We start from the raw sequence: 13,941 nt of genomic DNA, 5'->3' as shown, positions 1-13,941 counted from the left end.
AGGAAGCCTCGGGCCATCCCTATGCAGCCCATCAGGACCCAAACCACTGGAAGTACAGGGAGATTGTTTTCAAGGTTGGAGCTGTCTGATGGTGACTGTGATACTGCCTCTGTCCCTGGCCTTGTTGAAGCAGAGGCTTTCAAAACTGCCCGCTAAGGATGTTATCAAAAGGAAGCAGGGATCTTCCGGGGGGCTGTGGGGGGTGGGGGGCTGGGGGGTGGTCTGACCATACTCGCCTCCTAGGTCACTTCCCACCTGTGTGGGTCTCAGGCCTCGCCCAGGTGTGGGGGCGGTGAAATAGTCTGTTCTAAATGCCCAGGGGCAGATGGGTCATACCTGGCGTGCGGACAGAGTTCCGTCCATTTCACAGTCGCCGCTAATGGGGACAGTGTGGTTTCCCAGGGCCTTGAAACCCAGAGAACCATCGGCTCTGGTGAACTGTGTCTTGTTTCCTTCCTGATATTTCCACAGATTTGACCTGTCTGATAAGGATTCCTTTTTCGACAGCAAAACCCGGAGCACAATTGTAAGTATCGCACGCGCCTGGAAACGGCTCACCGGCAAGGTGGCCCTGGGGATCCAGATGATAATTTCATTTTGGTGAAACTCCTCCCGGTGGAAGCCGGCTCTAATTGTCTGTGACAGAAATAATTAGAATAATGAAAGGGAGAGGGCAACAAGGGGCCCAGGGGATGGTCGTGCCCCAGTCTGGGGCAGCTCAGAGGAAGGGAATCAGCACAGAGCTCGGGAAAGCAGGAGGGAAGCCAGACCCCTGGAGTGATTTCAGAGGTTGGTGTTTCTGGATCTGTGCAGCTCCCAGCACGTGTCTCAGAGCCTCCTCGTGGTGGGATTGTGAGTGCCTGACCATCAGGCCACGATTTGGGGCTTTTGGGGCAGGCAGGTGTGGACAGGAGGGAGGGGGTGGTGGAGGCAAAGGCGCATGGGTCGAGATCTCTTTCCAGGCCTTTGCCAGAGGAGCCAACTGAGGTTTGAAATCTGACCAGGCCACCCTGCCCTATTCAAGGCACTGGCTTCATGTTTATCCAACCTGTCCACCAGCCAAGCTGGGGCTGTGCATGGCTCAGGACCCAACTTCTATCTAAACAAGAAATTAACCTAGCAGCCAAACTGTTGCTGTTGTTCTCTCTTCCCTGCCCGGAAAGCCCAGCCTGGCCGGGCAGAGACAGAGGGCTGGGAGGAGGCAGCCAGGGTGACCTTGTCCAGATGACCACTCCTCATGACCACCACCTGAGACTGGCAGGCAGCCAGCAGGAGGGCGGTGCAGGTCGTACCAGCACGGGGGGTTCTGAGCCACTGCTGGGACAGGCAGATCTGGGGCAGGGAGGAGGGCATCTCTCTCCCACAGACCCTGGAGGCCAGTTTCTAAACAGCCAACATGCTCCAAAGAAACTGATAATTCATAGCTTTGGCCTTGGTTAATCGGGCCTAATAGTCATCAAAATCCAACAGCATGCAGGGTTGGCTGAGGTTCTAGGCAAAGGCGTGAAGAACTGACAGCCCTTCCCCACTCCTCTCCTCCACACCATTCACTCTGTCCTGGCATTGGGGTGGTCCAGTGTGCAAGTGGATAGGAGTCAGAGAACAGCAGTACTTGATAGGGAGAGGCACACTGTGCTGGTCTTGGATTTTAGACCTTTGGCCTGTGGGCACTGGGGAGCCACAGAAGGTTGTGGAGATAGGTTGAGGACGTGGTGAGCTCTGTTCTAGAAGGATCACTGCCAGTGGCCAGCTGTGGGAGGGTAGATGACTGGTGGATGAAGGCTCATGGCAGTGGTCATAAACGTGGGCCATAATTGCATGTGGAAGGGAGGAGGTGGTTACAGGAGAATCAGCAAGGTCAGAACCGATTAGATCTGAGGGATGATGGGGAGGGAGCCATTGAGAACAGCTGAGTGGGCGATTCCTTCCTTCATTCAGCAGGGATGTATTGGGCACCTGCTAGGTGGGAGAAAAGAGGCACTGAGGACATTTATAATCCGGCAGGTGGGGAGAGGCAAGCCGAGCTAGAAGACAGAGCCCCCAGGAGGGTGGTGGCTTTAGGGCCTGGTTGTTAAGGGGACCCTGGACCTATTCCAATCTGAAGGGGACAAGTGCTTCTGGGAGAAGGAACAGCCAGAGCGGAGGCCCTGTGGCTGCAGGAGTGGGTTTGGAAAGTGAGAGAGGCAGCCAGGGGGCGGGGTTGTTGGGACAGGTGGGTACAGTGGAGGCAGCCGGGAAGAGGTCAGATGGCCTGGGCCTGGGGGAACTGGGAGGACGCTGGCCTTGCCTGAGAGAGTGGAGGCAGAATTGGCATGCTCTGAAATGCACGTCCGCATAGCACGACCAGTTCTTCTCACCCCAGTTTACAGATGGAAAAACTGAGGCCGGGGGTGGTGATGTCGCTGGTCCAAAATCACACAGCTGCAAATGGCGGAGCTGGCACCAGGTTCCAGGCAGACAGACTCCTGAGCCGGAGCTGCCGAGGCCACCAAACAAAACATGTCACTAGTCAAGGGGCAGGCGGCCAGGGTGGGATCCCTTCAGCAGGGCTCTGCCCAGGCACCAGGAACCCAGAGCCCGATGATGGCCACCTCCTGCCACGGTGGGGAATGGATCCCAAGGCCCGCCCCACCACCACCACCCCCGATCCCCCAGAGTCCTAGAACATTCAGGGCTGTGTCCCAGAGTGGTGCTGTTCCAACTCAGCTCTCAGCACGAGGGGACTGTAAACCCACCAGGCAGGGTACGTGGCACAGCTATGACACGGGACACCAGCACTGGGCCCAGGAGGGCACAGCAATGCTTTGCCGGGGCCAGCTGCCATGACTCCCACGTTGGGAGGTGAAAGATGGGAACTGCAGGTGGCACCTGTTTCTCCCTGAGAAGCTCAAGCCTTTGACAGTGTTGAGAATCCGGGGCTGGGTCAACCCTCCCTGAATAAAGGCCATTGTCTTTCCTTGGAAGATAGCACCAAGGAGGTCTTCATGGGTAACGTGTGACCAGGTCCTCTCCAGCCACAGCGGACTGTTCCTGCTCGTGGGAGGTGCCTTACGTAACTGCTCACCCCTCCTTCTTGTCTCTGCAATAGGTCTATGAGATCTTGAAGAGAACGACGTGTACCAAGGCCAAGTACAGCATGGGTAAGCACGTTTTTGGGGCTTGAGATCGGCGTTGGTTTCCAAGTGGGAATCTCACCTCCGAGTCATCTCTGTGGGAGGCAGGCAGCCGACTTGGGGTGTTTACGAGGGTTTTGATTTACGCCTGTGTAACAGTTCCGGACAGGAGGGCTGGGTTGGGAGCATGCAGGGCAGTTTTATGGCCCAGCACTTTTAAACACAAACGTATCATTCACTTTGGCCTGAGGGGTTTGTGAGCGTGTGGACAGGCTCTCCCTGCAGGGGTGGTAAATCCAGGCTGGAAACAGACCAGCGTTAGGGGTGACCGGGGGATTCCTGGCCCTCTCTTGACCCTCACGATCCAGTGGGAAGTAATCGGGGTTCCAGCCGGGGGGACGTCTCCGTGCGGCTGTTCCGGACCCTTAAAAGCACACCAGGACTTGCTGAAAGCAGTGCCCCCTGACCAGGCACCACTAGGTACAGACAGCCTAATTCCAGAAGCTGCCACAAAACCATCCTGACCAGGCTCCCTGGGTACCAGTTTCCAGAACCCCTTAAGCCATGGATACGAAATATTCCCGATTAAATTGTGTAGCTGGGAACCACCCCCCACAGTGGGTCCCTTGCCCACAGCTGCAGGCAGTTTGTGAAAGCCAGAACATTGCAGAGCAAAGAAATGCCACTTCCAGCCTTTCCTCCCCTCCTTCTTGAGCTGTCTTATGCCCTGCCGAGAGCCGTGCCATAGGGTAGCATCCATCACTCTGTAGAAGCCTCTGAAAGGATGAGGCTCCCAGGGGACACAGCAGGTCTGGTGAGAGCTGGAGTCTGTGCATACAGGAGGGACCATCTTGCTGCCTTGGCTTCCCATGGTGGCAGGAATGCCGTGGGAGGTAAAATGGAGAGCAGTGGGAGTCAAGGGCTGGGAACTGGAATTGCTGAGGTCAGGCCCGGGAGACAGAGAGAAGACGAACTCTCGACAGCTCTGGTGGCTGCTTGGCCCCCGACCATATGGCCTGTGGTCGCTCACAGGGATACTCTTGCAGACCCAAAGTCTCTAAGTCCACGTCCTAAGTCAAGGGGAGTGTAGAGGAGTCCCATCCAGGGTCAAAAGGACTGAGATCCTCTAGAATGGCCAAGCCCTAGTCCACACGACTGCAGTGAGGTCAGGTGGAAAGGAAGGTGATGTTGGGAGTTTGGGTTTTTGAAATTGCTCCTCTAGGTCACCGCTGCCAGGGCACAGCCTTGGAAAGGTCACTAGACGTAGGAGGAGGTGTGGTTCTGGTCTCAGGGCCGGGTCTTGGACTTCGGTTTCCCCCCTGGGTCCCTGCAGTGTTCCTTCCAGTAGAAACGTGTATGGTTGCAATAGAAGTCCAGCGTCTTCGGGCTGCATGGCCCAGGCTGACTCTCTGCTAGGGTGGTCCCTGGAGACACAGGATCTCTGTGTTCCTACCGGTTTTGTGGCGAGGCTGGTTCCCTGCACCTGGTGATGGGGGAGATAGATGTGGGTCCTCCTCTTCAGCCCTGCTTCACCATGGAATGGCACCTTGTCTGAGAGTCGACCCACCTCTAAATTCATCCTCAAGTACAGAGGATTCCCGTCACCCACCAAGTTGTGTCTCATAGTCTTGCAGGATGAGCAGGGTGGGGCTAGCTGGGGGATTTAGGAACTGTGATGAGAGAAGGCCTTCCAGACGGAGGGAGTGGTGCGTGCAAAGGCCCTGCGGCAGGCAGCACCAGGTTAGCAGCATTCCAGCAACAGGAAGGAGGCCAGCAAGCCTGGATCAGGCCCCATGGATCAGGCCCCACGTTCACTTTCTTTTTTTTTTTTTTTTTTTTTTAAGACAGAGTGTTGCTCTGTCACCCAGGCTGGAGTGCAATGGCACAATCTCAACTCACTGCAACCTCTGCCTCCTGGGTTCAAGCAATTCTCCTGCCTCAGCCTCCCAAGTAGCTGGGACTACAGGCGCCCGCCACCGCGCCTGGCTAATTGTTTGTATTTTTAGTAGAGACGGAGTTTCACTGTGTTAGCCAGGATAGTCTCGATCTCTTGACCTCGTGATCCACCTGCCTTCGCCTCCCAAAGTGCTGGGATTATAGGCGTGAGCCACCGCGCCCGGCCCCCATGTTCACTTTCTATTGCAGACAAACTTTTCACTCACACGTGTGACTTAAGCCCCTTCCTCTGGTTTTGGTTGCTAAGCACCCCTTAGGTCTCCTAATCATTTCAGGTCACTGACCAGAGAGATGGCCCATTTTCAAGAAGATTTCGGGAGGTCATTTTCCCACCGCTATCAGGTGGAGTCTCAGAGGGTGGGCCGCCCAGGCTGCTGTGAAAAACTTAACGCTCTTACTGCCTAGGAAGTCTCTTCAGCCAAGCAGGGGGCTCCATGAGCAGCAAAGGGTCCCATGGAAACACCCCCCCGAGCTGGGCCCCCACGATGTATTTGGAGCAAGATCCGATTTCCAGGAAACCCTTCCCCACACGTGGCCCTGGTTCTCCCGTCCTCTCTCGCAGTCTCCTGGGGCTGGGCGCCCGCATGTGCACCTGTTAGGACACACAGGCATGGTGTTTTTATAATGTGCCCAGTGCAGGCCCTGGGGGCCACATAAAAAGGGGCCCCGCCAGCATTCCACTGCCTCCAGGAGCACTGGATGGCCGTGAGTCCACCAGAATCGCTGGCCACCGACGCTTGCTGCCCCAAATGTAGCTTTGATCCTGTCAGGCCCTTCCACCTCACTAATAGCCAATGTATAAACAGGGCAAGGCGAGGGAAGAAAGAAGGACTCCGCCCTTCTAAGTAAAAGGCGGAAATGTGGGAAGTATGGTAAGTGTGGGGCTTTCCCAATCAACCTAAAATCTAATTCCAAATTGTATGTGTGTTTTCTGACACCATCAATTTTTCCATCCATATATTTCCTCATGATTCAGCTTCTCTAACCACTTACAATCCACCTTCTCCATCTGCAGGCTTGCCCTCGGACAGGTGGGGGGAGCCGGTGAATCGGAGGCTTGGGGTGACAGTGAAGCCACGGTCCGCTCACACCACCTGCCTCTGAGACGGAGCCGCCTCTTGGGGTTTTCTCTGTGTCTTCCTAATTCTGCCAATCGAGCATGTGTTTCGTCATCTCCTAGTTGATAGATCAATAACCCAGCTGCACCCTGTCATTCCTGGGGAAGAAACCCCAGAGGTGGCCGGGCTCTGCGTAGTCAGGTTCGTTTCATTTTGAGAAGTTCTTGGTGGCTGAGATGGCCTTGTACCGCTGTGACTTTACAATGTGAAGCGGGAGACCCGCCTGCCCCATAACCTTCTCTCTGCCTCTGTTTTTAAGGCATCACGAGCCTGCTGGCCAATGGTGTGTACGCGGCTGCATACCCACTGCACGATGTAAGTAACCTTGACACACGATTTATCTCTGCGTCATTTGACTCCCCAAATCCAGCCGGGCCACACCCCCCAGGGAGCTGCAATTAACCTGTGGTCACAGCTTCCTGCTTGGCTCTCGCTGTAAATGTCAACTGTACACAGGCCTTCCCTGTTCCCCGGGTGGGGGCCAAGAAGTTACACACAGGGCCATCTTCTCTTGCAGAACAATCCCACCAAAACGGGGGCACAGGTGGCAGCTGCTCCTGCCTCGACTTCTTCTGAACCTCGTAGCCAGCGGGTCCACAGGATGTCTTCCCTGGCCCGGGCTCCCCTACCCACAGCTGGCCCGGGGCTCTGGCAGAATGACCAGGGCTCTGTATGTGTCTATTTCTGCAGAGCAAGTGGCCAGCTTCCTGAGCTGAATCTCCAGATCCCACTGGTATCCCTTTGACAAATATAGCCCATGTCCGTGGCTGACTTGGGGTGGAGAGAGAGAGAAGATTGTCTTCTGCTTGTTTCTATGGAAACAGGGACTCAAGTTCAGCAGGGCACTGGGAATGGGCCTCCGGGCCTGAGCAGTGTGGGAATCCCGGACAGAGGAGCTCTGAAACTTTGCAAATGTGCAAAGGCCAGGAGCCAAGAAGCAGGAGAGAAGGGACAGGCCTGGGACTAAGGAGACCCAGAATCCAGTCCTGGCCACTTACCTGCTCCTCTGCCTTGAGTGGTGGAGTCAGCCCCTTGTCTCACTGAGCCTCAGTGGGTCAGGAATCATAACTTGTCCTAACTCCTCTTTTCTTTTCTTTTTTTTTTTTCTTGAAACAAGACAGAGTCTCGCTCTGTCACCCAGGCTGGAGTGCAATGGCATGATCTCGGCTCACTGCAACCTCCACCTCTTGGGTTCAAGCAATTCTCCAGCCTCAGCCTCCCAAGTAGCTGGGACTTCAGGCATGCACCACTATACCCAGAAAATTTTTTGTATTGTTAGTAGAGATGGGGTTTCACCATGTTGGCCAGGCTGGTCTCAAACTCCTGACCTCAAGTGATCCGCTCATCTCACCCTCCCAAAGTGCTGGGATTACAGGCGTGAGCCACCACGCCCGGCCTAATTCCTCTCTTCTTGAGGAAGAAACACTGGATTAGACAAACGTAAGGTGCAGGGATCCCGCAGGGCGGTCCGGGGTGTCTTCTCCAGATGGTTGACCCCAAGGGAAGGAGTCTAGGCAGATCTGCTGCCCGTCACCTCGTCACCTCCCTGTCAGGGCCTCCTCCTCACTGTAGGTGCGGGGATTGGGGTGGTTGAGCAGCCCCGTTTCCTCCCTTCGTGCATTCACACATGCTGTTCCTTCTGCTACGGTACTCTTCCCCACCCCACGCCACCCCAGGTGAACAGAAGCACCCACACCACGCCTTCCTGTTGCCTTCCTCCCCAGGACTAGTGGCTTCTTTCTCCCTTCTCTGGGCCTCGGATGGTCCCTGTCCTGCAAAGACACCACCATCTGACCACCTTTAGTTATGTGTGTCATCTCAAGGAAGCCCCAGCACTCAGCACTTAATAGGTGCTCAATAAACGTGGTGTTGATTCAGATTGGATTGAGTCAGTTTGCCTCGGCCAGCGACCTGCTGTCTGGGGAGGTCTCAAGGGCAGGGTTCAGACCCCTAGACCGTGGCAGTGGCTCCGGGTTCCTGCCCTGAAGCCCTGAGTCTGGAGGAGCCCACTCCTCCATTCTGTCAGGCTTTCCTCCAGAGGACCTAGCCGGTCTGGCTGTTCTGCCCCACCCTGTGTAGGCTCCGGCTAGGCGCCAGGAAGGCAGCCCTGCCTGGCACAGCCCATGATCGCAAGAAGGCAGCCTAGAGCTACATCCATGCTCCTGATTGACCTTTAAGCAGGTAATCCCTGCTGAGAGGCTGAGGCACCAAAGCCAAAATATTTCCGGCCCTCCTTGCCTGTTTTGAGTTAGTCCTTTAAGTCTTAAAAGGGAAAGGGGAGAAATGAACGTATCTGAGCACCTACTGTGTGCAGAGCCCTCTGTTTAGAAGGAACTGTACCTCATATAATCTGTGCAGACACAGAGACTCAGAAAGGCTTAGTAACTTGCCTGAGGTCACACAGCCCCTGTGGAGGAGCTGGGGCCAAAAGCCATCCCTAGTGACTCTCTGCAACTCTAGTGCCTCGCTGTGTCCCCACCTCATCCCGTCACGGAGGCCAAATGCGTCCCTCTTCTTGGCAGCCACTACTGCATTTGTCTTAGGGATTGACTGTCAACAGTTTAAATTGACTGGCGCAAAACTCTCTCATCAGCTGGATCTATTTATTGTCAGAGAGCCAGCCTCACAAGAAGCATCCCCAAGATCCATGCAGAGAATCTCCTCTTTCAAAATCTTCATCGTGCCTTATGCAGCCATGTGGGGTCTGTTCCCACCTTCAAGATGGAGAAACAGGCTGGGGGTGCTCAGGCCACTTGCCCAGGGGCGCACAGTCCAGAAGGAGTGGAGCTCGGAAGCCCTGGGCTGTGGGTGGCAGGTATCCTTAGGGAATATGGAAGTTTACAGCCACAGATTTTCCATATGACTGAAGGGCACCCTTGCTGCTAAGTACCAAAGCCGATGTTTAAGCATCTGGGGAGATGACTGGTTCTGACCTGAGCCTCGTGCATCCATGTCCTTACCCAGAACACTGACCACAGGGAAGTTCAGGCTGGCCTCGGTGGCCATGGTGAGGTTCTGACTGCATGCTATGTAGTTCCGGCTTCACATTTTTACTTCCACCTTCCTCCCCATGAAGCTGTCCTGCATCCTACCCCCTTCCAATCCTGTGCTTACTGCATTCATTCATTCATTCATTCCTCAAGAATATCTGGTTGGTTGGGCACGGTGGCTCGCGCCTGTAATCACAGCACTTTGGGAGGCCAAGATGGGTAGATCACCTGAGGTCAAAAGGTTGAAACCAGCCTGGCCAACATGGCGAAACCTCATCTCTACTGAAAATTCAAAAATTAGCTGGGCATGGTGGCACATGCCTGTAATCCCAGCTACTTGGGAGGCTGAGGCAGGAGAATTGCTTGAACTCGGGAGGCAGATAACAACCTGATAGAATTGTGTGTGGGTAAGAGTCACGTGCTCCAAGCGAGACCCTGAGGAAGTCTCCTGGAATCAGAGTGTATCACCTGTACTGAAAGGACTTTGATGTTTATGTTGGCTACTTGGCAGCTTTTTGGCTTTCTTCCTGACTAACATCTCCCTGCTTGAGGTCACCAGCGTAGGGACCTCCGTATAAATGAGGTGCTGCTGGGATCGCGTGGCTGTCTCATCCATGGAAAGAAACTGGGAAACACTAAAAGGAGTCAGGCTTGGGTGGGTGAGGATCCCCTGAAGACTTAGAAGGAAATTAGTTAAACTGCTCTCAGAGCATCTTCGTTCCAAGACCACCCCCATTGGGTTGCTTGCTTGAGTGTGTGGTCAAGTCGTCCCCACCTGGCAGGGGTTAGAAGGGGTCATGGAAGTTGCTGGTGAGGGGAGAGGACACTGGACAGACCCCCAGGAGCACCATAGCTTTGTCTGCCTGGATATTCTTAAAACCCATTGGCCAGGCCAGGCGCAGTGGCTCACACCTGTAATCGCAGCACTTTGGGAGGCCGAGGTGAGCAGATCACTTGAGGTCAGGAGTTTGAGACCAGCCTGGCCAACATAGTGAAACCCCATCTCTACTAAAAATACAAAAATTAGCTGGGTGTGGTGGTGGGCACCCGTAGTCCTGGCTACTTGGGAGGCTGAGGCAGGAGAATCACTTGAACCCAGAAGCGAAGGTTGCAGTGAGCCGAGATCATGCCACTGTACTCCAGCCTGAGCGATAAGAGTGAAACTCCATCTCAAAAACAAAAACAAAATCAAAACAAACAAACAAAAAAAACTATTAGCCAGGCCAAGCCAGCTATGCCCTGAACCTCGACAGAGCCGCTCCCTTGCTGCTCCTCCCCAGTTACCTTTGTCAACTGTAGTTATTTGGAGCTCACTGAATGACAGTTAAGTATCATTTTGAGTGTTTGCGAGGGTAACATGCACGTAGCCATAGGCAGTCTAGACCCATGATGTTCCAAGACGGGCTTTCAACCCTTAGACCCTTCTCTTCCTTTAGGTTTGAAGGTCTGGATCCAAGTCAGGGTCTGACCAAACTTAGCTGTGTGTCCTCAGAAATGTCAGTTTGCTTCTCGGAGCCTCAGTGTTTCCATCTGTAAAATGGGAGTTTTGGACTCACTGATTAGATGACAATGACCATGTCATTTACTGTCCCTCTTGGGATGCTCCATAGTGAAAACGGAGCAAGACACGGACTGTCCCAGCAGAGAGGGACATATATGCACCCTATTGATACGACTCTTCCTGCCTCCGAAAGCCCCCTTTCATTTGTGTTTCTGGTTCCAAGGACCCGACCGTGGATCCTCTCCTAGAGTCCCCTCTGTGTTGAGGGAAGAGGCGGCTCAGGCTGTCCTGGTGGTGGAAGCCAATGGGGTGGCCAACAGGGACGTGCACGGCCTTTCTATCAGAACAGGGGGCACACCTGGGCAACCTTCATGCTCTGTGTGAAATGTTGCGCCAGGATGATCTTAATTTGTGTCAACGAGGGCTGCTGGGGTTTATGTTTTGAAACATAATGGATGTGAGCGCCTCCAAAGCTCCACTGGATGATAAGAATGTCCCTTTCCTCTTTTTTTAACAGGGAGACTACGAGGGTGAAAACGTCGAGTTCAATGACAGAAAAGTAAGTTGATGGAGCGGAGCAGGAGGCAGCTCTGTTGGAGCCTGGAGGTGTTCTGGGGCGGGGTGGGCCTGCAGCCGGACCTAGGACTTGCCGGCCTCCAGGGCCTCCCCAGGGCACTCGATGCAGGGGGCTGAGAAGCGGGTGTCCCCTCTCGCCTTTTCAGGAGAAAAGTCCGTGAGCTTTGTGTGGCTGGTTTGTTTTCCTCTTTCTGATTCTCAAAAGTGCCCTTGGCAGGTGATCGTGAGCATGGGAAAGGGAAAGCTGTCCTCCCAGAGCCCACTCCTTGCGTGCTGTCCATCCCTTATCTCCTCGGGACAATCTGAACTGTGCCTGGGCCTCCAGCAGTCCTTGCTGGCCTGTGGCCTAATCCCACAGGGCTCCCAGGCAAATAAACTTGGGAAGCACTGAGACCAGGTGCACAGAGAACAATGGCCCCCAGCAGCGCACTGGGGAAACCTGTTTGATGGTGGTCAATGAAGCGTTTCTCAAATTTACCTGACCTGGAACCCTTTTACATGGAGAAGTTGTTGAGCTAGTGTTCACTTTGGGAAACACTGGATGACCCCTTTATTCTTTTTTTTCTTTCTTTCTTTCTTTCTTTTTTTTTTTTTTTTTTTTGAGATGGAGTCGCACTATGTCACCCAGGCCCTCTGCCTCCCGGGTTCCAGTGATTCTCCTGACTCAGCCTCCAAAGTAGCTTGGATTACAGGTGCCTGCCAGCACACCCAGCTAATTTTTGTATTTTTAGTAGAGACGGGCTTTCGCCATGTTGGCCAGGCTGGTCTTGAACTCCTGGCCTCAAGTGATCCACCCTCCTCGGCCTCCCAAAGCACGGGGATTACAAGCGTGAGTCACCGCACCCGGCCAGCCCCTTTATTCTTTAGTGGCTGTTGCTAATTTCCCTCACTCCCCAAAGCATCGGTCCCCACCCTCTGCCCCTCACTCTGAGCACGGGAACTCCACCTTTCCCACCCAGGCTCCCCAGGAAGCTCTGCTCCTCTACCATGCGCCCCAAAAGAACATGTCCCCATCGCATCCATTTGCTCTTCCCTCCTCTCCCATGGGCCCACACCCAATACCAGCCTTCCCCCTGGGTCTCCACATCAGCCTCTGTTCCCCAAACGTGCCCAGCTTCCCTCCCAGGAAGCAGTCCTTCCTGAACCAGGCATGTGCAGCCCTTGCCCCATCTGCTGGTCCTTCTGCAGGTGGTGGGTAGAGATGCTTCCCTGACAACCTCACAATAGTGGCCTTGTCCCAATTCCCAGGGGCCAGGACCTCTGTGTATGGAATGTTTTTCATTTCAGCCTCCCCCACAGGCCCCCATATATGTTTTTAAATCTTTGGTACTTGATACAACTTGCCCGCTCGGGAATCCAGATGAAGATGCTATCTAACTTAGCACAAAAATTACATATTTGGTTATTTTTAGTGTAACATCTGGCATCGTCTGGGACCCCATGACTTGCAGAACTCCCGACTCCAACCCTGTTGGAAAAGGACCATCCCCTCCACAGGCCTGTCCTGACCAATTCCAGCCTCAGAGTCCAGCCCCCTTCATCCCTCCGCACCCCTCTGGCACTTGGCAGATGCCTATCCTCCCCCTAAAAATGCTTCTTCCATGGACACCAGCAGTCCCTTTCTAGCTGAATTCAGTTCTCTGGGTCACAGGCCCCTGAACCCTACCCCCTCTTCCCCCTCCTCCCCCTCCTCCATTCTCCAGCCACACTGGCTGCTTTTCTAGTCTCAGGATTGCTTGGCTGATGGTCACATCAGTGCCAGGACTAGCTCATTCAGTTACTTATTCATTCAAGAAGTACTTACTGGGCACTACTCTGTGCCAGGCCCAACAAACACAATGAGGGTTTGTCCAGGCCCAGCTGTTTACTCTACCTGGAATGATTCCCACTCCCCATTTAATTTTAGGTCTCAGCAGTGGATACAAGACCTGGCCCATGGGGGTCGTCAAGGAGTAATGAATGACAGTTCGGTGGATGGATGGATTAATGGATGATGGATGGATAGAGATGGAGATGGATAACTGAATGATGGATAATGGATGGATGGATGGATGGATGGATGGATGGATGGATAAATTATGGATGGGTGAATGGGTAGTTGGATGAATAGATGATTGATGGGTGGGTGGGTGGATGGATGGATGGATGGTGGAGAGATGAATGATGGTTGATGGATGAGTGGGTGGATGGATGGGTGAATGAGTGGATGGACAGAAGGATGGTTGATGGATGGGTAGGTGTGTGGGTGGATGGATGAATGGATGCTGAAGGGATGAATGATGGATGATGGGTGGGTGTGTGGATGGGTGGCTGATGGAAGGATGAATGATGGGTGATGGGTGGGTGAGCGGGTAGGTGGATGGATGGATGCTGGAGGGATGAATAATGAATGATGGATGGATGGGTGATGGGTGGGTGGGTGGGTGAATCGTTAGATGGATGGATGGATGCTGGAGGAATTAATGATAGATGATGGGTGGGTGGATGGATGATGGAAGAATGAATGATGGATGACAGGTGGGTGAGCGGGTAGGTGAATGGATGGATGCTGGAGGGATGAATAATCAATGATGGATGGATGGGTGGATGGATGATGGGTGGGTGGGTGGGTGGATGGATGGATGCTGGAGGAATTAATGATGGATGATGGGTGGGTGGATGGATGATGGAAGGATGAATGATGGATG

The 13,941-nt window shown here is 54.0% G+C and overlaps 1 protein-coding gene across 3 annotated transcripts in view; it reads left to right on the top strand.

The window, feature by feature from the left end:
* The window catches only part of ANO1 (anoctamin 1), a 223,156-nt gene that overhangs the window by 138,861 nt on the left and 70,354 nt on the right, over positions 1 to 13,941 (top strand). For 2 of the 3 annotated variants that reach the window (XM_054440758.2, XM_054440757.2), the window contains exons 5-8: positions 472 to 526; positions 3,089 to 3,140; positions 6,447 to 6,502; positions 11,196 to 11,237. In XM_054440758.2, the coding sequence (XP_054296733.2) occupies positions 472 to 526; positions 3,089 to 3,140; positions 6,447 to 6,502; positions 11,196 to 11,237 (205 nt within the window). Of the gene's footprint in view, positions 1 to 471; positions 527 to 3,088; positions 3,141 to 5,875; positions 5,942 to 6,446; positions 6,503 to 11,195; positions 11,238 to 13,941 lie in introns of all 3 variants that reach the window. The other variant, XM_054440756.2, reaches the window with a different exon arrangement.

The sequence above is a fragment of the Pongo pygmaeus genome, chromosome 9 (assembly GCF_028885625.2).
Source record: "Pongo pygmaeus isolate AG05252 chromosome 9, NHGRI_mPonPyg2-v2.0_pri, whole genome shotgun sequence".
Taxonomy (NCBI): Eukaryota; Metazoa; Chordata; class Mammalia; order Primates; family Hominidae; genus Pongo; species Pongo pygmaeus.
This window is presented reverse-complemented; position numbering and strand designations above follow the sequence as displayed.